General features: G+C 43.6%; 3 protein-coding genes across 4 annotated transcripts in view; 1 reads left to right on the forward strand and 2 right to left on the reverse strand.

Annotated features, from left to right (window-relative positions):
* Positions 1–19,687, reverse strand: part of LOC148341210 (liprin-beta-1-like) — a 33,134-nt gene extending 13,447 nt beyond the window's left edge. Inside the window, exons 1-12 of the mRNA XM_088287660.1 lie at positions 19,529–19,687; positions 19,249–19,403; positions 18,876–19,040; positions 18,623–18,740; positions 16,040–16,104; positions 15,313–15,346; positions 6,272–9,009; positions 6,013–6,104; positions 3,868–3,914; positions 3,654–3,758; positions 3,479–3,550; positions 9–137 (exon numbers count right to left, since the gene is read on the reverse strand). The gene's annotated coding sequence lies outside the window, so the exon portion shown is untranslated. The remainder of the gene's footprint in view (positions 1–8; positions 138–3,478; positions 3,551–3,653; positions 3,759–3,867; positions 3,915–6,012; positions 6,105–6,271; positions 9,010–15,312; positions 15,347–16,039; positions 16,105–18,622; positions 18,741–18,875; positions 19,041–19,248; positions 19,404–19,528) is intronic.
* On the forward strand, positions 9,769–15,679 carry syt10 (synaptotagmin X). Of its 2 annotated transcripts, none has more exons than XM_088287665.1 (7): positions 9,769–10,181; positions 11,174–11,573; positions 12,190–12,751; positions 13,400–13,520; positions 13,833–14,004; positions 14,087–14,216; positions 14,461–15,679. In XM_088287665.1, the coding sequence occupies exons 1-7, from the start codon at positions 9,980–9,982 to the stop codon at positions 14,530–14,532; spliced, it is 1,659 nt and encodes a 552-aa protein (XP_088143791.1). In that variant the 5' UTR covers positions 9,769–9,979; the 3' UTR covers positions 14,533–15,679. The 2 variants fall into 2 exon arrangements, with proteins under 2 accessions (XP_088143791.1, XP_088143790.1); XM_088287664.1 differs by having other exon boundaries at positions 9,771–10,196.
* Positions 19,688–20,497: 810 nt separating the features above from the next.
* Positions 20,498–24,586, reverse strand: tnnt2c (troponin T2c, cardiac). The gene is made up of 4 exons (XM_088287666.1): positions 24,481–24,586; positions 23,995–24,069; positions 23,793–23,890; positions 20,498–23,490 (listed from the first exon to the last, which is right to left on the reverse strand). The coding sequence occupies exon 4, from the start codon at positions 21,558–21,560 to the stop codon at positions 20,769–20,771; it is 792 nt and encodes a 263-aa protein (XP_088143792.1). The 5' UTR covers positions 21,561–23,490; positions 23,793–23,890; positions 23,995–24,069; positions 24,481–24,586; the 3' UTR covers positions 20,498–20,768.
* Between the last annotated feature and the right edge of the window lie 21 nt (positions 24,587–24,607).

Consider the following 24,607-nt stretch of genomic DNA (forward strand, 5'->3'; position numbering starts at 1 on the left):
GACATCACCTTGTACGACAAGGCCTCACATCGGGGAGGAGAGCACCGACGTGAGCGCTTCAAGCAATAACGTCTGCTGACAGCCAAGCAGGAAGGTTGATTGAGAGATTGTTGCCGACCAGGAATATAGCAGTTCTTCTGCAGAAAAAAACAAGTCAGTGAAGCGTCTTCGAGTGCTGCAAAGGCACCAAAGCATGCGATGTGAGCAAAACGGATCATTTGAGGATTATTTTTTTTTAGGGGGGGGGGCATCGTACTGGAAGGACATTTGCAGGGGAAAAGAGGAAAAAGAATTTAAAAAAGTTGTCAAATGGGCTAAAAGAGAGAAGAAACGACACAACTCTGACTTTTGACTGAAATTTACGGCTAATTAGGAAGTTTTATGACTGAAATCAAAAGCTCGAGATGCAACCCATCCATTCCAAGGATCTTTGGTGCCAGTATTCTTTTGGAAATAGTGGCCCCCGGAACCAGTTCCCAGTTTTCCTGGTGCCGGCGTTTGCGCTTCATTACACCACTCCCGCCGGTTTAACCTTTTCGATGCGGCGCGATGTTCGCTCCCCTCCCAGTTAGCTTAACGTGCCTCCTGCAGCCGTAAAGGTCAACAGGTTCGCAGCCTTCCGAGTGCGGCGGGCGCTCGGGCCGTGACGGGCAACGAGGTCCTTGATGGGAAAATGACTGCTCCTGCTTTTGAGATGTATTTTCGCTTATGCGGAACATTTGCACGTAAAACGCACTTTTTCACTCAGAAGCTGCACTGAAAGTATTTTTATTTATTTTTTTTTGCAAATAAAGCACATAGAACAAGGAAAAGCCTCGTGGGGTATAATTCCGCATAAAGGTCTGAAATTTGCGACTTGGTTTAATGATACGTCATGTGTTGGCGTTACATAAGCGCATCTCGCTGCGACGGGGAATGACCAAGACATTTCTGCAAAATAGAACTGAGTGAAAGCGACAGCCAACCAGTGGGAGGGGGAAGGGGGGTGGTTTTTGGCTCAAACATTGCAAAACTATCAGGAAACGCAGGCAGGATACAATAAAAATGGCGTCGAACTTTGTCTCTCTTTCCGGCAGGGTGAGAGATCAATTAATATTTATCTACTACAAATTACGGCATAAAAAAAGACCCTGCTTAGGGATTGTATTTTAAACAAGGCCAGGAACTTTAGTGGTGGGCTTTGCACTGCTGAAAATGTCTGATTGATGTGTTTTAGTCAAGGTGTAATAGTTCCTCGGGTGGAAATGTGGCTTTCATTAAAGAAAAGATGAGTACCAATTACTAAAAAGTTCCCAGAAAAAGATGTGTGAAGGGTTTTGATGACAAAGCACCGTAATTGAAAAAGTGACCTTGCTTTCTTTTTTTAGCCTGACCCTCTCTTAACTTGGCATTTGCATCTCGCTACGTGAATTGAACGGCAGCAGAATGAGCATTGATTCATGCGAGCGTGGAGAATAATGCGCCGCTCGTTTCCGCGCCGCCACAATATCGTCCATTAGCCTGAAAAAGCAGCCGCGCCTGACGCCTCTTTCTCGGATTCTTGGCGGAGTCGCGTCTTCTATCACGAACGCGGAATCATCAGTCCGAAAGAGTAATGTAAGCCGACTTTTGGATGCTCACAGCGCCGCGGTTAATTTGTCATTTGGTGGTTCTGCTTCTTTTCTGCAGGAGTCCTCTGACACACAAAAGGGAAGAGACGTCTGTGAAATTTGCAAAATTAAAAAAAAAAAAATATTAAGCTTCCACGAGGATGAATACTCCACTCCAATTGGTCCTTCCAGTCGGACCAGGAGATCCCTCTCTGTGTGCTGCCAGACTGTCTCTCCATTTGTATTCATTCTCAAATTCATTTGCAGAGCCAGTGATCGCACTAATCAAGGTGTCATTGCAACATTGGTGACTCCAAAGCGAGTAATGAGTCCTGCCAGTGACCCGAAGCAAACGCCTTCAATACGGTCAGCACGCAGGCACGTTTTTTTTTTTTTCTCCCCCCCCTCTCCCCTCCATAAACCGCCGATCACCATTTCTACTCCGTGTTTAATTGCTAATGACGTAGCTTTGGAGATTAGCGGTCGTTCTGAAAAAGCATGATGTGATTGGGGTCAAATGCTAATTGCGATGCATGGAAGCATGGAAGGCTAAAGTACACAGTTGGTGGAGTTAGCACACATGATGAGACGCATGATGTGCAAGCTGAAGCAGAAGTTGGATGCAAAAGAAAAAAAAAAAACGGTATTAGATTGTCTCAGCATGTGTGATGTCTGGCAAATGGCTGAACTTTAAAGGTGTCTGTCTGAATTTTTTAGTCTAGTCAAGAGGGCGATAATATTTCCCCAGAATTCACCCTTCTACATTTTCCGCACCTGACACCAAGGTGCTATCGTCACAAATGCCACAGAACACAGACTACCGCCAAAGAAGTTGTGCTTGTTACCTCCCTCAAGGTTATTTGCCATCAGAGAGCAGAGCGGCAAGATTTCAGCCATCTACGAAGGTGCCGGTGAAAAATGGGTTTGTTAAACTTTGGAAGATGTCGCTGAGTAGAGGAGACTTTCAAATTTTCAAAAACGTAATCCAATCAAAACAAACGGATCATAACACAATAAGGGTGGGCAATATGGGCTCAATAGTCCGTCCCATTTTTTAAAGCAATTCTTTTCGACTAAAAACAAAAAAAAACGACATAACTGAATGTCTCCTGATGGTCAAATTCATTTTGAGTCCTGCTTCATTAAAATACAAATTACAATTGTCAAATGCATTACAAATCTTTCCACGGAATTTTTTTTTTTTTATTGTGAACGCAGCATTTTTTTTTACCTACGTCACGGATAATGTCATATGGGAAATCCTTACAGCTTTTGTTTTTGATGCAACAAAAAATTGCCGACGGTCTTCCCAGGCATGAGTTCACATGACGGCACGGACTGGGAGGATCCCGCAAAACATGACCTGAGAGACCGTACTGATGATACAAATTGCCGTGTGACAGGAGGGTCGGTGGGGAAAGCCGAAGAGAGTCAAGGCTCCAGAGAGACTAATTACCCACTCCCAGGCGGGCTGCGTTGCTTGACGGGAAATTGGAAAAACAAGTGAGCGCAGATTTCTCACGTTGGGGTTTTCTGGCAATTCCGACACGCAGTTTTGCTCTGGAATGGTGCTTTCACACCTGGGGTTCGTGTTGTCTGCTCCAAATCAGCTGATGGGTTTAAAATGTCAGCGTGTCCCCCGTTCTGTGTTCACACGGTTTCAGGTCGATAGCACCTGGTGTAGGAGGTCTCAAACCGGTTTGCTTTGTTTACACCGGTTTCAATTTGCATCAAGAACTAGAGTCCGATTAAAAGAAGTGTTTCCCGACCTTTACTGAGTTACAGGATGTACTTATGTATCATGAATCCAAAAATACAGGTATCCTCCCAAATTTGTTACTAGAGGTGATGAATCACTGGACTTTTATCGTGAAAAGCTGCTCTCTTACCCATGGGATTGAGCCGCAACCCATCCCTGGCGCCAACTGCCTTCCGCTCCGAGTCAGCTGGCTCCGGCTTCCCTGTAAAAACAGGATGGAAGAAAGAAAGTTAAAAAAAAAAAAAAACGTTGCGGGTGACCTCTGGTAAAAGTCTCCTCTTTGTTTTATCCCGACAATGTCTGACCTTTGCGTCTTCAACCATGTTTCCATGGATGCGAAGGCTTCCGTGTTTGTGGATGCGAGGCAAACACTGACGAGTTACAAACTTGACCTTTTCCCCATCAGCATTCTGCAAACAAATGCATACATACGCCCGCTCCTGTTGTGTCTGCATTTCATTTCACAAAATGTGGCAGCCATTATTATGCATATTGCATGTTACAAAAGATGCATCCTACCCCATCTTGAAGTAAATGTTGGGCATCTGTCACGACATCCTTCCATCCTGAAAATTGAAAAAGATATTTCTTATAATACGCATGAAATTTGATGTCAAAATTTGTGTTCGGCTCTTCAAAAAGCTGTTCTTTTCTATTTGCATAAGAGTCAGTAGAGTGGTCAACACTTTTTTTTTTTTTAGCAATTTACATTTTATATTCAACGTGCATTCCCTCAAGTGTGTTTACATCCGTAAAAGTTTTACGCATCAAACGACCTCCTCGAAGAATCATATTAACTCAGCACATACACAGAATAAGCGAAGCGAAGAAGTTGATCCGGAGGGAGTTGCCATGGCAACAACAGACAATATTCTCCGGATTACAAGCCACATGATTTTTAAACTGCCATTTGAAAACAGGCCTACACAATGACAGCTTGGTGTTGAAGTAATTATCATTCAATAAGAATTAAAAATAATAATCCTTCAATCTGACGCGAAAAAAAGTGTCATTGCATATTTTAAAAAATCCAATCTGACAGCCAGCGTGTCGACAGGGGCTTCACGCTTTAGAGCGCCTCATTGTTGTAGGCTCACTGAGGAATGATTTTATTCTTGAGAGATTTTTTTTTTGTTCAGTCAAAGTAACAATAAAGCATTATTGTGTTAAAAAAAAAACACTTCTCTTTCAAAACTAAGGACAATATGAAAAACATGACATTGTCTGGGTGACCCCAATCCTTTGACCGATCGGGTACTTGTTTTGACAAAAGGGACATTCTGCCGTGTCAAGAGGAAGCACTTAGTGCCACATTATCTGCGCAAGTTGATGCAAGTTACTGCTGGAGGAGAAAAAGCTGGGAAATACTTGCTGCGTCTCAGGAGAAATAAAGCAAAAATCATCAGGGAATGGATAAAAAAAATGGAGATGGGTTCATTGCGGGAAAAAAAAAAATCAGATATTTGATTTTCAGGCCTTAGCGCCAAACTGTCGGTACTTGTAAAAGTTGCAGAAGGTCTTTTTTGGCCACGAGCACTCCCCATCGAGAGTTGATAGCGCGTAATCACCCGGGAGAGTCACCTGTTTTGGAGGAGCCAGTAACGCAATCGCGCTTGATATGAACATAATTACATTTGTGACGCCTCCCCATCAGTCGGCGGACAGTGGCGAGGCTCAACAGATTGCTTTTGCAGGGGTGGGATATCGGCTTATACACTTAGGGCGGATTAGCCGGCAGCTAATTGGATGAGTGGGATAATGATTAAAGCACTCATTGACGCCTCGGTGGAATCCATCACATAAACCATCAAGGTTTGTCCGTGGCCTGAAGAAGTCAACAAAGTGACGGCAAGCCACTGATTCGGAATGCTGGGATCGGGCAGAAAATGAGCAGAAAGCTAGCAAGGTTGAAGGTGGTCCAGGCGAAATCAGTAAAGGCAGCTTTGAAGTCGAAATGGAGAACTGGCAAGAAGCATCAATTTGGAGCGATGCATGAAGGTAGCTTTAAAGACAAACGGCTCCATGTTGCGTGCATCCGGCGGGTGTGAGAACAATTTCCCATCATGCATGTCAATCCCAGCATGAGTCGCTCCACAGGTGTTGCGCAACACAAATCTTGTTGTTGTATAACAGGCCCCAGATATACAAAAAAAAAAGTGCACAACCGCCATGCAAGTGGAATCCTGCAAATCAATATCTATGATTTTTAGATGAGAACTTTCTCGATGTGTTTGTTTGGTTGTCTGCAGCTCAGAATTGTGCCGCAACAACCTCTGGATGTGAATAAAGTCACGGCTAGATGGGAGGAGGAGGCAGGGGGATTAAGAGAAATGAACTGGTTTGTCTTTGCCGCTCTGGTTACGATTGCATCCATTGATTTTCGGCGAGGTCGCTAATTTTAAAGGACAAGCTCCATTTGTGCAACGGGAGTTATTTCATGTGAGACCAATCAACACTTTTAGTGAAGATGCATCCTTCTATATAATGTAAAAGTTGTGCATCGTCTCGACAGTGGACAGATTCAAAAGTTGTCTTGGGCCATATAGAGTGGTACCTTGGGTTATGAATTTAAATTATATCTCAAATTGTAAATGTCTTTATGTGTCTCAATAAATAAAGTTGAGTTGAGCTGCTCGGCCCCCACTGGTCACTTTTCCATAATACCTTTTCGTGTATCTCGTTTTACATGCAGTTACAATTCAGGACCTCCTCGGTGGTTGAGGCCAGTGTGGTGTGGTGTCGGGCCATTCTGGAACCTGTAATGGAAAAGCGGCGTCAGTCACTTCCCACTTTTGAGCTGCTTTTTCATCAGTAAAACTGAGAAACATTTTAGTTGATTAACACACCATCGCCAACTCATTCAATGACTAATGAGATTAGCGCAGGGGGTGTTTGCTGGAAGTTGCATTTAATAACAGCTCACCGACGAGAGGGGAGAGTCACTGCGATGGCACCCAGGTTCTATTGAGCGGCACCCGGTCGCCATGACGACAGCTTTTTCAAAGAGCAGCGCGGCAGCTCAGGACGCCGCCGTGTTTATAACAAAAAAAAAAAAAAAACAAGTCATGACTGACGAGCAATCACCAATTCAATCATGTCTGGCGTACCTGTTCAATCATGTCTCGTTTCCAAAGGACAATGGCTTCTTAATCAACACGGCAGCCAACGCGCTTATTGATCCAGCAGCTTAGTAACACATCACGTGCGCGATACATGCGCTTGATTAGTGAGGGATCAGGAACTCATTTTCACAGCAGTATCATCTCTGGCACCCAATGAGACTTCTTATTTTAGACGAGGGTGGACAAGTTCAGCAGACACCATAAATGGAAGCCCAAGCTCGAAATGCTCCTTTTCGGATAAAATGTCTAAAAATTAGTCATTGCGTCGACTCATCTTTTTCTCATTCATTTTTAGTTGCTTTCGGCATTCCTAAGACTTTTCTTAGTCTCTTTAGCCACTTCCGTGTATCTTTTTGGCAAGTTCACCGCCTCTTCTTAGTGACTTTTAGCCGATTCTGACTGATTCTGTGGGTCGAGTCAAGCAAACACCAACACGACATTTGTGCCTTGCCAGTGCAGCAGACGATCCGCTCAAACAACTCCAAAATAAAAAATTAGGACTGTCAGTTTGCACACAGCAATCTGCCGGTCAAACGTGTTAATTGTCGGAGCACCGTTGAGGACATTTTATAATGAAGCTGCCGTACGTCTCTCAAAGAGAAAGAGACAGCCAGATGTTGGAACATATGTCGGCTGTGCGTCATTTGGAGCCACTCCGAGAAGAACATTCTGTGTTCTCGCTGCAATCTTCATATTTCCGGTTACCTGATGACATTTTGGCACCGCCACAAACCCAAAAATCAACCTTTTATGCTTTTTAGATAAATATAAAAAAAGATACTTCATTCATCCAAGAGAAATGATCTTTTTAGACATTTCTTTTTGTTGAAATCTTTTTCACTTTTTTTTCCACTTCCTTGTTGTAACAAACCTCTTTAAAGTTTTTTTCCCTTCCATGAGTTTTAAACTCCGATGTATTTCAAACGCTTCATAGTGACTTTTTTACTGATCATTGCCTCTTTTTTGATCGCTTCGCCCCATTTTATCCTCAGCTTTAGAGATACTCACCATGCTGCTTTACGACTCTTTTGTGGGGGACACTCTCTCCTATTTGTAATTAAAGTGTCGTTTTCTGATGGTGGGTTGAGAGGTTACGAGTGGTATTAATTACCGTAACCATAGCAACAAGAGGTGCCAAACCATCCACCGCCACGCGTAATTAGGATTATACTTAAAATGATTAACGGGAGAGAAGTGATTATCAAATTCGGGGAGACTTAAGGACGACCCTAAATAATCTTTCACACAGAGGGAGAATAATTTGACCCTGCCCAGGCAGATAACATTTTTTTTTTATTATCATAAAGGAACAGTTGTTCTATTGCTTATCAGAAGATTGTATTTTCTGATAGCCGCAAACCGGCAGACAGCATTTTCCTCCGGCTCGCTCTATCTCCCTTTCAGCAGACAAATTAACGGCAGGGGTGCTCGCGCGGTCAGACGCTTAACGAACAATTCCCCGTGTGTACTGTTGTCAAGGAGACAGACCCTTTTGATTCACCTGTGTGGCTCGCGTTGGGAGATTTCAAGTTGGGAATTAAGCTGAAATGAAACACTCCCAGAAGGGTAAAAGGTGGGCCAGGGATGAGTGATGAAATAAAAATACAACAAATGTGTCCTGACAATCGATAAGCATGCACGGTTGTGATGGACTACTGGCTTGATTTAAGCCTTAAATGGGAAGTCAACGCCCCCCCCTCAAATTCTTTGCAATTAAATGTTGTATGCTCCTTCTCCAGTCTTCTTATTAATATTGTTTGTGGAATATGAGTTGACAGCAAAATCCGTTTTTAGCCATTTTGTCACTTCTGTCGACTGAAAATGACATCACAATTGCTCAGGGTTCAAGTAATGACCAATCACGGCTCACCTGTTTTCTGAAGCTGAGCCATGATTGGTCCTGATTGGCCAACTAGTGGCCCTGCCTAGAACATATTCTTGTAAAGAAAATTTTGGGGTTGACATCCCCTTGAATCCAAGCAAAACATCTTGATTTTATAATCTATGTGGCCTATCTGCTGGGGAAAGCAGTAATAATAGAAGCTGCCAATAAATGTAAAATTAAATGTATTTACTGGAATATGATTACTTAATTCCAATAATATGGTATATTTTTTTCCCCAAAAAATATTTTTCATGAGATTTTGATAGAACAATTTGCATTTTTTTTAATAAAATTAATTTTAATCCTCAAGATTGTTTTTTGTAATACACAGATGCCTAAAATTTTATTTCTTTTTTGGGGGATTAAATTAAGTACAACATTCATTTTTCTACTACTTTCGGAAAACTTGGTACAAAAAGCAACTTCCTTTAAGTCCAACAGCTTTAGTAATGGCTCAAAGTGTGAGGAAAGAGGTAAACTCACCGGGAGAAAAAGGAAAATTTATGGAAAGTTGCGGTGAAAGGATTTTCCAGTAGTGGGCATATCAGTCCTCCATCGTCTGTCCGACATTTTGTTCCCTGCAGGTCTTCATGGCTACAGGTAGTGACCTCCGGAGGAGGTCGTAACCATGGCGCCGCCATTCTGTTCAGTTCTCTATATTCAAGTTTAATAGCAATGACAAAACAGCAGGCGTTAAAGTAGGTCGCTGCATGGTTGATTTTCCTGAGCAATATTAACATTTTGGAAACAAAACAGCCCTGCTTGCTATTTGCTGTCCTTGTGCATCATTAAAGTATTTTTTTAATTGTAACATTTTTAGGAAAATCTACATGTAGTGGAAAATTGTAAAAAAAATTTTTTGTTAGCCTATGAGCAAAATGCAAGCCTTGTTATACATGGTATCATATAAAAACACACAAACGCACAAGAATATATATACATAGATATATTTAAACATAAAATGCAGTAAATAAATCTGTATCTTTCTTCAGCTATCAATGCCAGCAATTCATCATGACGGGGAAAACAATTAAATGAGTTGGCAGAAAGCACTCTACTTTTTGTATTATTATTATTTATTTATTTATATTTACACATTTTTGTTTAGTGGGTTTGCCATGATATTTTTGTAATGTAAAAATCCGTTTCTCGGCTCAATTAATGTTGAGAGAGCCGATGCAAAATTCATCTTGCAGAAAAATAATAATGTATTAATTTAAAGATTGACATCAACAGCAACAAACTAAGAGCTGTTCCTAATATTCTGCTCATCTTACGCCACATGAGAGGCTGAAAATGTGAGGGGAAGCCCCCATGCGCCTCTCTGACTCTTGTCTAAAACCTGCTCCAATAATTCCGACCACATCTCTCTGTGCTACAGGTGGCCAGTCCCCTGAGAGGAGGGGGTGGTCCCGGGGAAGGTGGGGAAATTGTACTCCTGTCGCGCAACAGGTCCGCCTCACTGTCTCACACTCAACAGTCGCGTGGAGGCTGCCTGCTCTGCACGCTGCCTGTTGCGCTCACTCGACTCAACCCCACCACCATCACCGCTGCTGCGAGCATGGATGCCGATGCGGCCGCCATCCGCCTCCGCCTCGAGGGAGCCCTGTGACTGGCGGGCCAGATGAACCCCCGCCGCCCCGGATCCTCCTCATCCTCCTCCGGTATACAATGGCTTAACCGACGAGACATGAGTGTCCGGAGCGGGGACGGCGTCACGCTGTGCCAGAGGGCACTGCAGATTGTGACGGACCTTTGCCTCACCGGACATGTGGACCGGGAGAAATGTTCGGATATTTTCCCCCTGGAGAGCAGCGGCATACCAGGTAAAGGATACGCAGGTAAATGCAATCAACTCATTCCCTTTTTTTTCTTCAGGAAAACTTCTGCTGCACATGCATGCATGTGAATGAAACCATAGAAGGAATCCCCCTCTTTCCACCCATCACATGTTCATAGTCATACTAGTCAAGCAGAAGATGATCCAGACTGAATTAATTAGGTCTCATTTGCATGCATCTTGCTTGTCTGGAGGATATCGGAGTCGATTTGGGGTGAAAGAAGCGAGGTTTGCCAGTTAATGTCAGGACACATGAAGACAAAAAAGCTTTCAAACTTTTATTCACGCATACAGACAAATTTAATATTCTACAAACTTAAACTGCTTGTTGTCAAAAGGGGCACAACGTGCAAATCAATGTCAGGGCACATATTGACAACCAAGCATAGTCTTTACTTAACCTAAGCTGACTTTTTGTGAGAGACAACAGCAAGGCACAGACAGAGAACAATTCAAACAGAAACAATTTAATCTCCAATGAAGTTAACATGCATTTTTTTTAATATTAAGTTACAAAGCTTAAGTAGCAAAATGTTTTTTTTCTGACGATACAAATATTTGGCTGCAAACGTAGCCTTTAAAACTGAAAATGTGTGGAGCAACGTGGTATCTCCCGGGGGGCATCACATGCACCATAAAAGCTGTTCATATAAAACAGCGGGTGTCCAAAGTCCAGCTGTGAACTAGTAGGAGAGATTTGTTGTCCTTGTTGAGCTCTCACGTACTGTTCCAAACACTCAAACTCTTTTAAAAAATTAGCCCCAAGGTGCAAAAAAAGAGGCATCTTCAGTGCTTTTAACACAAGCTATCAAACCGGCTTTTTTCCCAGTGAGCTGTTTTGTTTACAAGGAATTCATTTGGGAAGGGGAAGGTCACCTGTAATGCAGAGGCCAACTGTTGTGTGAGCACACATTTTGGCAAGAGACTGATGTTTTCCTTTCCTCCCGTTTGTCTTCACATCCTGGGTGTCTTCTGCAGACATCTCCATCAGCCTCCTGGCTGTGGTGGTGGGCTTCTGCGGCCTTGCCTTGCTGGTGGTGTCTCTCTTTGTCTTTTGGAAGCTGTGCTGGCCTTTCTGGAGGAGCAAGGCGCTGACTGTTCACGGGGGAAATGTGGGGTTCCGCGTCGGCTTTCCCGAAGCGCCTCCCAACAGCTCGCCGCCGTTGCCCGATAAAGCACCGCCGGTGGAAGAAAAAAAGAAGCACTCGCCCGAGGTCAAGTCAAACGGCCGCAGCTCGGTCAAGCTTCTGGAGGCGGCCATGAAGATCAGCCAGACGTCGCCGGACATCCCAGCCGAGGTGCAGACCACCCTCAGAGAGAAGCTAAGCCATCAGGCCAGGATCCAGAGGCAAACCACCGAGCCGACGTCGTCCTCCAGGTACCCCCCAGTTGCAAACTCGTCAACGCCGACACTGTCAAGTCGGGTCATGTTGACATGTGGCCGACATCTGCGGGCAAGTTTGGCCCAAGTCACGCACAGTGTCACAATGACCTTTACAATCTCGTGTGGGAATTGAGCACGCCGCGGTTAAAAAATAAAAATAAACGGGATGGCGAGTGGTGTCACACAGGCTTGTAACCCTACCATTAGCTGTACGTGTGAACCCAGCTGCCATGACAACGCCTGCAAGCCACCCCAGTAATTAAACAATCACCCCACACTTTGCCTTTATTTTCTAGGACGGCATTTCAAGGCCGACGTCCATAATTGGCATTGCCGCGGGTCGCCCAAAGATGCGACGCAGCAGGCAGCTGCGTGTATGTGTGTTGATTCTCACTGACGAAACTGAAGTCCTGTCATTAACGCATGCGGAGATGAACAATTCCAACTAGTATTAACGCTCAAATTAAAGTCAGTTTTGAGCCCTTGCTTTAAACAGTAGTTGTTGTTTTAATAGCGAGCTCTTCATTGAATAAGAAGGCCCAGAGGCGACCTCCAATATCTCGAAGAGGAGAACTTCGCAGGCATTCACCTCAGTCACCTTTCCCCACAGGCACAACTCCTTCCGGCGCCACCTGCCACGCCAGATGAACGTCAACAGCTTTGACCTCAGCATGGAAGCCGTGCCTTTCCGACAGTCGTCCACGGCGAGCATCGGGAGAATCAAACCCGAACTGTACAAGCAGAAGTCTGTGGACTCGGAGGGCGAGCCCAGAGAGCCGGCCGAGACTTGTGGCAAGCTCAGCTTTTCGCTGCGTTACGACTACGAGGAGCAGGCGCTGGTGGTGACCATCCTCCGAGGTTTGGACCTACCTGCCAAAGACTTCACAGGAACCTCGGACCCCTACGTGAAGATCTACCTGCTGCCAGAGAGGAAGAAAAAGTTCCAGACACGAGTCCACCGCAAGAACCTGAACCCGACGTTCGATGAGACCTTCTGCTTCCCCGTGGCGTATGACGAGCTCTGCAACCGCAAACTGCACCTGAGCGTCTACGACTTTGACCGGTTCACCAGCCACGACATGATCGGCGAGGTGGTGGTGGACAACCTCTTTGAGCTCTCCGACCTTTCCCGTGAGGCCGTGGTGTGGAAGGACATCCACGCCGCGACCACGGTGAGCCGGCGTCGACACCGGGCAATGAATAAAATTTCTTTTAGCCGGTGTGGAGTGGTACACTTCATCTCTCCTGAGAGGCAGACATCATCCGAAAGTGGCAATCGAAAAGCATTACATAAATCCAAGACCACCCACGTTTCCAGAAATTCTTGGGTACGCGAGCGTAATTATAGCAACTAAGAAGACAATCACAAGAGCAACACATTTTAAGAATGACAGTAAAAGTATACATGAGCTGAATAACTTAACAATTTCACCAAACATTGGAATGCATGCATCCATGTTGGTATTTTGAAGGATTAAAAAGTGATCAAATAACGTGAGCCAAGGCGGCATTGTTTTTTGGCAACTACATTCCGATGACTTCGTCAATACGGCTTATTTTCTTCATTTTAAAGGACTTCATTTCAAGTCTTGTATTTGTTTTCGCTCTTCTAAAGGCTTTTGATTTTTCTAAGCTCAGACTTATCTACATAAAGGCCACGTCCATCACATAGCTGCATGACATAACAGCTCGTCTCCAACTCAAAACAACTTCACTTTGAAAAGTTATGTAACCACACCAACCCGACAGTCACCCTGTTACAACAATCGCACCTTTCATAACGATAACATAAACAAAAATCATCATTCCCTCCCCCACAGGAGACCGTTGACTTGGGGGAGATCATGTACTCGCTGTGCTACCTCCCCACAGCAGGGAGGATGACTCTGACGGTCATCAAATGCCGGAACCTCAAAGCCATGGACATCACAGGCTCTTCAGGTACACCCACGCATGAAAAAGCACCCACCCATGCGCAAACCCAACTCATCAGCAGGTGGCCACTTAAGAGTAGCAACGGGGAGAATGAAATGCGGAGGGGAACTCACTAATTGCCTAAATGGGATTGAATACGAGACATGAGTCATGAGCACGGTTTCAATTATGAAGATAGCCCAGCTATGGCATTTAAATAAAATCCACATTGTGCAAACTACTGAATGAGGGTCCATTTTGGGCCATCCAAATGGTCAGCACTGTGTCCTAGTTCCTAGTTTGTCTACTTCAACAGTTCTGATCGTTTTTGGTCTCCAGATCCATACGTAAAAGTCCACTTGATCTGCGACGGCCGCAGGCTGAAGAAACGGAAAACCACCACCAAGAAGAGCACTCTCAACCCGGTGTACAACGAGGCCATCATTTTCGACATCCCCCCGGAAAATGTAGAACAAGTCAGCCTCTCCATCATGGTGATGGATTACGATCGGTGAGCGTATGTGCGGAACATCAACAGGCGTAGGCGCGTCTGAGGTATCGCTCATAAAACGGCCACGACATCTCGCTGACAGGGTTGGACACAATGAGGTGATCGGTGTGTGTCGCGCCGGGCCAGACGCCGAAGGCCTCGGACGGGATCACTGGAATGAAATGTTGGCTTACCCACGAAAGCCCATCACCCACTGGCATGCCCTGGGAGAGGTAGGCTTTCTTATTCCAAAAATAACTTTTGTGTCTGCAATTGAGGCCTTTCAGTGCCACAGGATGTTGACTGATGTGGCACTTTTGATAAAAGCTCTGAACTCTCTGCACAAACTAAAAAGCTTTCACAGAGAGTTTCATAATTTCATAAAAGAGCAATGAAATCAGCGCAAAGTACATTTTTCGCAAAAAGTAAAAATATTGATTGTGACGTAACAATGGGTGTTGTTTTTCAATCTTTAAGTGGCCTGGAAGGGGGGCGAGCTTCGAGAGTCAAGCTTCGTGTCCGTCACCCAAATTTCCACAGACGCCGTGAGGTAGAAGACGTGAAGCGGAGAGCAGGTTGTACGCACGAGAATCCATCACATAAAGACATTTTGACCAACTTTCTGGCGTTACTTTGACAAACAGCAAACGATCCTAACATTTTACTCTGAAATGGCACAAGGTGTAAGGGCTACATGGCTCTGTGCCAGAAAAGCATTTACTGGGTCAAATAATATATATATATATATATATTCAACAGGTCACTGAATGCACAAGGGCTGGGTTAATATCTCAGAGGATGCAGTCAGTCATAACACATGCAGATCAGACTATTAGATGGAGAGAATGTAGCAGATACATGTAGCAGACAAACAGTATGTATAAATCAATGGAAGAAGATACAGTACATATTTATTTATATTTACTTCCCACACGTGACTACTCCTAGCGGTAGTTTATTATTCAGTCTACAATCACGGTCAAAGTAAAAAGTGAAGTGATTGTTATGTGCTTTGGTTTCACATTCAACTGAACAACATTAAATAGTACATACACTAATGTATAGGTACAGTACAGTGAGTTATCAGTGGATGTTTGTAAATGTGGACGAGATTTAATGTGTCTGTGATTCAGCAAATACGAATCGTATGTCATGAGTCTAATATCTAAAAAAACAAAAAGAGTTTACGATTACAATTAACGCAGCCGCTAATTCTGGCCCGGGATGCTATGCTAACAATGATAACATTTTCGTCAAGTTTTTGTCTTTGATCTACTCAAATAATAATATCAGTTTCACTTGTGCAATTCGTTGTGGGTTTCAACAAACCTTTTACGGCTCCCTCTTGTGGATCAATGTGGTGCTACAAAAACACAGAACGGCACTAGCTCGTTAGTTTTACGAACACATACATTCTTTACTTTAGTTGCAGAAAATAGAAACTGGCAAAAGCCAACATTTTGGTCTTTATCGTACAGCAACTTTACAGGTTGAAAGTGCGGGGAAAAAAATTGAAGACGAACGTATATATTTTACACAAAGCCATACAAATGTTTGATGCATCTACAATGACTGTCTTGTCAGTAATAAGAAAAAAAACAAAAAAACAAAATAAGGCTATGTACTGTTATTATATTAGCACAAACACAATGTACAATGATGCTTTCTCCTGTGCGCTGCCCTTAATGTTCAAAAATCAATATTTAATTTAAAGCATGCTTCTCATGTCTCACGTTGGGAGAAATTAAAGTTATGGATATGCCGTGTTTACACATGTACATTTTGAAAAGAGAAGAGAGAGTATGGGCTTGTTGTGTTTCTATTGTTTGGTGACAATGAAGTGACGTTTCTTTGGAGTTCGGTACCACGACATCATGTCATGTCCTGATTTGGACGTGTGATAACTTTTGTAACTCAAAGTCCACATTTGGAATATCATTTGTTGTATCAGTTTCATATGTATTTTATCACAATAAAACAACACTTATATCATATCACAATAATCGCAGGAGGCTTTTTTTTTGTCGTTTTTAAAAATCTCCAGGTTGAGACTCACCAACGTTGCTTGACTTTTGGAAGCCCACGCAGCAACAGCAGCGCCACTTGTCGTTTGCAGCCAACCTAAAAAAAACAACAAAATGTGTTCAGTCTTTTAAATTAGTCTTTTTTTTGTAATCATTCATTTATCAAAATTTTCTTTTTCTTTTTTAAACCGCTTTATGTACAAAGACTTTCGGGAAGCCGGTGGAAGGGCAGTGACCCTTACTCGTTTGCGGCCAACAAAAAAAAGAATACAAAAGATTAGGCTTAGTTTAGTTTGAAAATGAATGATCAAAGTGAGCTCGTTCCACTTTGTTAACGGTGTACATTAGTGTGCTGTTAAATGGCATAAGGATTTACAAGTGCTTTTTAAGATGGTTTAGACAAAAACAAATGCATCTTTTTGATGGCCACACATGAAGAGAACATTCTGATCTGGCCTTCTTTTTTGAAAGTGGCAAAGACTGGCACAATGGGCGGCGATGCTAACATTGGTTTCCCTTGGCAACCAGCATTACCAGAGGCCTACTTAGGAAGGCCTAATTGCCTCGTTCACTAACATGTGTAATTTAAGCTTAAAAGGCGGGCAAGATAGGCCTAACGTCAACAATGCAGCTGTTCCATTAGTCACACTTTGAATTTGTATACACGACTGGGCAAACGTCTTTGTATGATTTGCCGTTCATATTTTATTAGAGCTATAAAAAAAAGACTTATTATATATTACATTCTTTTATTTGTACCTTTATGGAAATTGATACAATTCATAATGAAAACAAAGCTATTACTAACCTGCTGCTAACCACTGCGTCTTTCAGATTTATGCTAATGCAGAATATAGTTGGGCCACTAAATGGAGATTTGTCTTCGCAAACACTAGCATGAATATTTATGAAGGAGGAAATGGCATTGTATAAAATCCGTTGGGTGTTTGCGCTACCGAGCGTCGACGCCTCCATTTTTATCATCGCGGAGAGGCTTTCCGCAGCACACACGGCGGGTCAGAAGTCACGATGCTAATAGTGCGTTGGCAGCCCGCACTCCTATTTCAAGGACAATCGACGTTAAGGGGCTAAATGGGTAGACAGTTATGTAATGTCACCAGCCATTATGGCCTTAATGGGTGATTTTATGGCGCCTCCATTAAAGTGAATGATGGCTTCGGAGAGAAATTATATGAGAAGCGAAAAGTACACATGCGCTTCTATTTTTCTATACGACACACTAAGAGTTGTCTTTCGAGTTTATTCCTTTGCGAGCAGCTACTGTCGCAAATTGTTGACTATTATGTGTAACAGGGAGTACATTATGAGTTGCATGCTGCTTTAGATCATTATCGGATTACGTTTACAGTCGCCGCCTTGTCTTGTAAAAATCTTGATAAGCATCTTAGAATATGCAGATTTTTTTGTTGCAAGTGGTTTGCTGGCAAGTGTACCTAATCAAGTCACCAGTAAGCACATAACCATATCAAATAAAGTAAGATCAATTATGCCTATTAGATTGCACTTAAGGAAGTATAAGCGTTCCATGTTTTTATGAAGCGTTCAAGCGAAGTGCGGGGGTTGGTAAACATATTGACGCTCTGCGCATTTATAAATAGATGTTTTACCCCATGGGTGCGAGCATGAGAATCCGCTCTCATCACTCGTCCGCCTTTACTTGATCTGTCTTGACAGGAAGAAAAAAAAAAAAAACGGGAATAATTGCAAACTTTTGGATGCTCGTGGTCACTTCGAGGTCACGTTCAGAGATTCAACAACTTCAAAGTATATTTGAAGGTAACACGTTTTAGGTTGTGTCATTAAATGAAAGCCAATAGCCACTCTAGGTTTTGGAAAAGTCAGATATATAAGCTATGTGGTGCTTTTTGAACTACGGAAAAAAGTGACACATAAAGCCACATAAAGCTGCTCTCATGTACTGTCTGACTCAGGAGTCCCCAAATTAGTCTCAAGAACCACCATTAAGAGTACTTTGAGCCCCATTTGAAAGTGTTTCACAACGCATCTTACAACTCTAATGTGCTAATAGAATGTGATTCATCCATCCCGGCCACCGTGACAGTTCCCGGTGGCGAGCACACGCGTGTGTGGGAGTGGGCATGAATCACCTAAGAGACCAACAGTGAAGGACGTGAGCGTGAATCTAAATGTGGACGTTGACATTGTCACACATTGGGCACACCATTCATAATCGGCCGGTCCACGACAAACCAGTCGGGAACAAGATGTGACCTGCTTCAACTGAGCTAAAGTTAATTAATGAAACAAAATTTTCTGACACCAGAGTTACTGATTTAACAACTTTGGTTGATGCTCAAAACTGTTGATGAGAAGCGTCTTCAGGCCCAAATGGGAATGCTATAAATGTCTTAGAAGCAGCAATATAAAGCTCAGAGCAGAGGTTAAGGCAATGAAACCATCACTGTTGCTATTCTCATCCAGACAATAAAGCACACAAACAACAGATAAAGCTCCACGCTCCTGCCGATAGGGCACAGTGACATAAAATCTTTACGCGGCCTCGCGGGGGCGTGCGGCTTTAAGACTCGGCTGAGATGAATGCGCTGTCAGAGGGGACCAAATTTTGTTCATACCTCTGGATGCTGTCGAGTCCCACGGCAATTTGGAGGAGGCCGAAGCTGAGGTGAGGCCGGAACGGTGGCATCTCTGGAGCAGGCTAATGCTGGATCTTTCTTTCCACTGTCACACCCTCTGATTGTGACAACACGCGGACACTGAAAAAACTGCATTCTCGGACTGTACCTTTTGTGTGTGATTGCATGTTCCAAACAATATAAACTAAAGCTTACTTGTTACTTACTGTCAACAGCAAGTTATTTAAAGTACCAGAATTGGAGGTGCGATGGACATGTGCCAACAGCAGGGTCAGAAGACTGTGAATGGACTTGGGACATTCGAGCAGGGTCCAAAGGTGGCTGAAGAACTTCCACCGGAACAGGGACACAAGACGGTCACAAGACTTCGGAGGGTCGGATGCAGGCAGCCATGGGACTTTGTTTTTTGAAGAAAAAATAAATTTAGCAGATTCAAAGTAACTTTGTGAAATTTAGTAAAGAAAAAGACCTCCATATTTCAAACTGCCATTATCAATAATGGCTCAGCTGTGGACGCTATATGTACTAAATCTAATCATGACATTAACCTGAATCAAATCAGGAGAAAATGAAACCCCAGTCAATCACTGTGGCACAGATCTTACCTCATCTGCGGGGCGCTAATGAGTCTGCCCTACTGAGCTGTTGTTATGCATTCACACCGTGAGTGTTTTTGTTTTGAGCACAACGCGGTTCATCAACATGCTTGCGGGACGCACAGCAGGTCAGGTAGATGAAGTGTACGCCTCCCATCAGCCACCTGTCGCGACATCGAGCGGTAACATGTCATTCTTTGGACGCGTGGTCGGAAAGACCATTAAGATGTCCGTTCTGGCCATTTTTCTCACCACCGCTTCCACATCGTCGTCCTTACAAAGCGCTCACCTTGAAGCTGGAGAAGTAGAATGTACTCGTTGGTGGGCGGAGGGCTGACAGCACGGACGGACTCTCCCAGTCTCCATGGTGACCGGATGGCATACAGCCACATCTGGGAAAGGGTTCTGTAATGGCCTGTCACGGCCTTGAGAGCATCAAGTCTGTGTACTGACAGTGGAAAAAAGCTCAGGTGGGCATAAACGCTGCTGCACTTTAGACTAAAATAAATTCCTGTGGATCGAAAATGGTGAGCTGGCCCGTTGAGTGACAACTTTGGATAAATCCTAACATTCAGACGAGACCTTGAGTGTCCTTTCATAGCTGACATTTTCTATACCACGGAATCATTGCTTACTATTTTGCAACAATACGTACAAAATGTACGTCAGGAGGTGTGGACCCAAAAGCGTGAAAAACTAAATCGAAAGCTGAAGTCTTGAAAAGTAACAACTAATGTTTGCAAGAATGCATGCTTTTTTTTCATACAAATAGTTTATTACTTAATTATTGTTAGTTTGCAGTAGCTCCATATTTTATTAAAAAATGTGCGCAGCACACCACTCAATGCGTTAGCACCCCCTGTGGGCATTAACCGCAATCCCACAATACTTTTGGCCTGTTGCAAGTGGACATTGTGCACTCCAAGATTGACATACAACTGCACTGCATCATACTCAACGAATTTTGACCCTCTCGTGTTGCTTAATAAGGTAAACTTGTCCACAGACGGGATTGCTAAACTGCAAAATGTCAATCTAATAATTTTTGTAAAAGGCAAAATTGGCCATGCAGCTCTTGTACTGGGTCTCATTAGGCTGCGGGTGTTCCTAACAAACAGTTTCTTTTAGGCTTCTAAAACAGCTAAGAAGACATTTATTTTTTTAACAAGCACCAGCCTCAAATTTAATCAAACAGTGTGTGAATGGAAGTGTTGCACGCAGTCAAAAGCAATAAAAAAACACTAATGTGGAATACACATTGGAAGACATTTTTTTTTTTAATACAGCACATTTCATACATAAGTTGGCTCGATGTGCTTTACATCATTAAAAAGCACTTACAAAATTGGGAGCTTACTGAAATTATTCATAGGACGTACAGTTGAAGAACACAATCGAACATATGGGGAGAACTTCATGCCACCAAACACCGAACTTTAACATTTATGGTGTGAACAAACATGCGGCGCCATTAGAACAGGTGCTGGCATAACAAAAAGAAAAAAAAAGTCTGTGTTTTCCCCATGCGGTCACTTCCAGGAGCCGGACTTTCCCTTGGCGCCACGCGAGGTCTTGGATGCTTTGGACCCTCGCTGGTGGTCACTGACGCGGTTGCGCAGCACGTAGATGTCGTACTTCTGCCGCTTCAGCTTCTCAGCAAGCTCGAACTTCTCGGCGTGAAGTTGGTGGAGCCACATCCACAGGTCCTGCGCCTTCTCGCCCAGCTTGTCATGGTTGAGGTGGTCGATGTTGAGCGGCTTGCGGCGCTCCAGCAGCGCTTTCTTCTTCTCCTCGCGCGCCGTCAGCTTCTTGCCCTTCTTCTGGTCCGCCTTTTGCAGATAGCCACCAAAGGACTTGTTGGTGAAGATCTTCTTCTTCTTGGCCTCCTCCTCAGCACGCAACTTGGCCGCCTCCTCCTCGCGCCGCACCCGCTCCTCTGTCAACCGGGCCTGCCGTTCGCGCTCTTGCTCAGCGCGCTCCCGTTGTTGCTCGGCCCGGTCCGAGCGGCGCCGTTCGATGCGACTACGCAGGGCCACCAGCTCCTCCTCCTCCTTCTGCCGGTTGGAGAAGTGCAGCTCGATAAGGCCCTGCAAGTCATTGAAGTCTTTCTCTACGCGCTTGCGGTGAAGGTCATCAAAATCCACCTTCTCGCCGTCCGGCAGCTTGGGTGGGGCAATGTTGGGCAAGTATGTGGTCTTGGGTCGTGGTTTGGACTCTTCCTCAAGCTCCTGTTTCTCGTTCTCCTCCACTTGTTCTTCTTCATACTCCTCCTCCTGATAATACTCCTCCTGCTCCTCCATGATCTCCTCGGTGTCTGACATGTCTTTCCTGGAAGCTGACAGCCCACCAAGACCGGCTGATGTGTGAAGACTGAGCAACGGGTCCTGCTAGTTTGACTCTTTTAATGCTTTGCCGGTATCATGTGACACACCAATTCTCCACAGGAAAGATTACGAGACAGATGCGAGCATCTATTTTCTCCAAGTCGTTCAGCAGAAAAGGGCTCCTCCCCAAAGACCCCCTCTTGCTCCGGTGCGACCCCGCGGCGCTCCTCATTCCTTTGTAAGGACACCAGGAGAGACTATTTCGGAGGCACAACAGATGCGCGACACACTTGTGCAGTCTCAACCAATAAAATTCAAGTGTGTGGCAGGCTGTTGATAAGCTATGCAAGCAGCTATCGTGCCAAAATAAGTAAATCAATCTTCACAATGGCGACAGCCTCTGGAACAGGGAACGCATTAATCCATCTGGATTGTTTAAAATTGTCAGTCCTTCAACAAAGCCAACCGCAAGTCTTAAGGACGTCAGAGGGGGCCACGAGTTATACAAGCACAAAATTGAGCAGCTGTCGCTGACTGAAGGAATGCAGCAACAACAACAAAACGACATTGATGGAGAGCGGAATAAGTCCAGAAACGTGAGCGAGCTTCCAACATAACCAATAATAAAGCTGACAGTGGCCGCAAGAGTAGAGGTTATAAAAACTCTTTTGGGAAGCATTTCGACCTCTTCAAAGACTCTTCTTGTCTACTCTCACACAAGCGATGAAAAAATTACATTTTACCAATGGTTTGAACATAGCATAAGACTATTTGTGAGACGACACATATAACTTGCTTCATTTTGCTTTGACACAAGAACTGTGAAGAACCTTCAAAGAAATGTCATATTCGGTGCACTAATGCTATCACTAAGAAACCATCGACGCCCTTTAACGTTTGTGCCTCAGGCCTGATGGGTAATCGCACGTGTAAAGTTCATGTTGCAAGGTTCACACAGGGGTGAACCTTACTTTATTTATTCCATCTATCCGTGACTTTCCATTCATCCATCTATGCATCCACCCATCCGTCTGTCAACATTTGCATGTGGCTGTCTCTGCGCTGGAATGTAATTAAAATGTTGCAGCTTTTCCCAGGCTCTCGGCACAGTGGATTAGCAAGAATAATTGCTCCTGCGCTGCAACATTTAAATAGTGACGTGTAGGAAGGGATTCCCAAGTCTTGGAGTTATTTGTGGAAAAGGACAAAGGGCATCTTTGGGAAGAATGATCTTGCCAAGTGACGGCAGGGACAGGTGCTCTCTCTCTTTCTGGTGCCCGGGAATCTCAATTAAAATGAATCCTCTGCGCCTTCTTCCAGCCAATATAACTCATTATCTTCAGCTAGGGTTGCGTTTCAGGCAGGCTAGAAATCACCACTTGAAGATAAGCTAACGAGGCCTTGAGATGCCGCGGGGAAAACCTGGACACCCGACGGGAACTGCCTGCTGAGCAAACATGTCGGAGCACAAATTGAGAGCAGCAGGTGTTCCTAGGCCGCCAAGCAGCAGAACACTCTGTTTTGCTGGTGGCCACGAACAACTGACGACTAAAAATAGCATTATTACAATGACAATATTTATTGGCCAAGTATGTTAAAACGCATACTTGGACACACAAGGAATTTGTCGCCGGGACGGGAGTTAATCTAGTTGTTGTGACTTTTTTTTTTTTTTACTTTTCGGGCAAGCGGACTCTTCAAACGCATCCTCCCACTATCTTCTTAAATGCTTTCTTCAGGAAAGTTTTGGAGACTTACCTCACTTTCTTTATACCCCATGATTGAAAATTACTTCAAAAATTCACACCGTGAGTCATCGTGACTCCTTTTCACCGATGCTAGTAGTTGTTCCCAAAGCACGGCAGCCGGAGCCCCTCAGTCACTCGTCTTTTATCCAGCCTCTATGACTCCAGAGAATCTCTGAGACCTGTGTAGGTGAATACTTATTATTTGGGAGTCACTGTTGCACAAACACTTACTAATAATAGTAGCAGTAGGAGTAGGAGTAGTCAAGCATTTGTTGAATAACATAACAATAGATAGTCGTGTTTTGAAATGCGCTATGTAAATAAAATTGTATTGTATTGTATTGTATTTGGGATGGAGCAAGGTGGAGAGGTGGCTCGTTCAAATAACATTTTGCTTGGGGACTAATTTGGTCTGGGTCGCCCCTCCATAAAATACTATGAATTGATTTTAGGGAAAAATGTATTCAGTATCGTACCTTACCGCAGTTATGCTGGAACTGGATGCATGATGGAGGCCTTGAAGGACCTCTAGTGGCCAATATTGTGTAGTACAAGAGCTTTAGGTCCATTCAGTTCCATCTTTTGCAGTAAATGGATTAAAATGAAATTTTACCTTTTTTACATATTCACGAAAGTCGAATAAAAAAAAAATAGAAAAAGAAAAATATAGTTGCATTACTCACCCATCACGAAGCATTCACAATGGAATTTGATTGCACAAGCCAAGTGGAAATGTACAAATTTCATGCTTTGTTTAGCTGGGGAATATACAAAAAAGAGTAATCGTCTTCAGTAAATGTATTAATAAATAATATAAAATTATTATTACAAGTAATAATTATAATAATCACTTAATACCTTAATTGTCATAATTGAATGAGCATGTGGATACATTAGCGCATAAGTGGCATTCATATACAGGTTTAAAGTATAGTATTCCTTACTTTTTGCTTCATTTTGTCCAATTATACAGTAATAAATGCAAGTTAGTTCAAATAAAACAACTAAATGGGCGCCTTTGCTGAACTTTATCGTTGTGTTTATAGAAATGCTACTTGCTACCTCTCTCGGCTAACCCGGCTACACAATAGCAGTTTGGTTTTAAAAAGAGCGGGGTGGCATTTAACAAGCAATTTTGGCGACATAGTTCATCTAATTTATGTACGTACCGACATACATGGTGTAAAAACGTTCTAAATCTTTATAAACATATAATCTATGGCTTAGTCTTGCCTGAGGTTGATGTCCAATTCATTCGAGGAGTCAGGACATTCTAGACGCTAGCACTAACAAGTA

Source organism: Idiotropiscis lumnitzeri, chromosome 2, assembly GCF_059441095.1.
Source record: "Idiotropiscis lumnitzeri isolate Australia: NSW breed Sydney's pygmy pipehorse chromosome 2, RoL_Ilum_1.0, whole genome shotgun sequence".
Lineage (NCBI taxonomy): Eukaryota > Metazoa > Chordata > Actinopteri > Syngnathiformes > Syngnathidae > Idiotropiscis > Idiotropiscis lumnitzeri.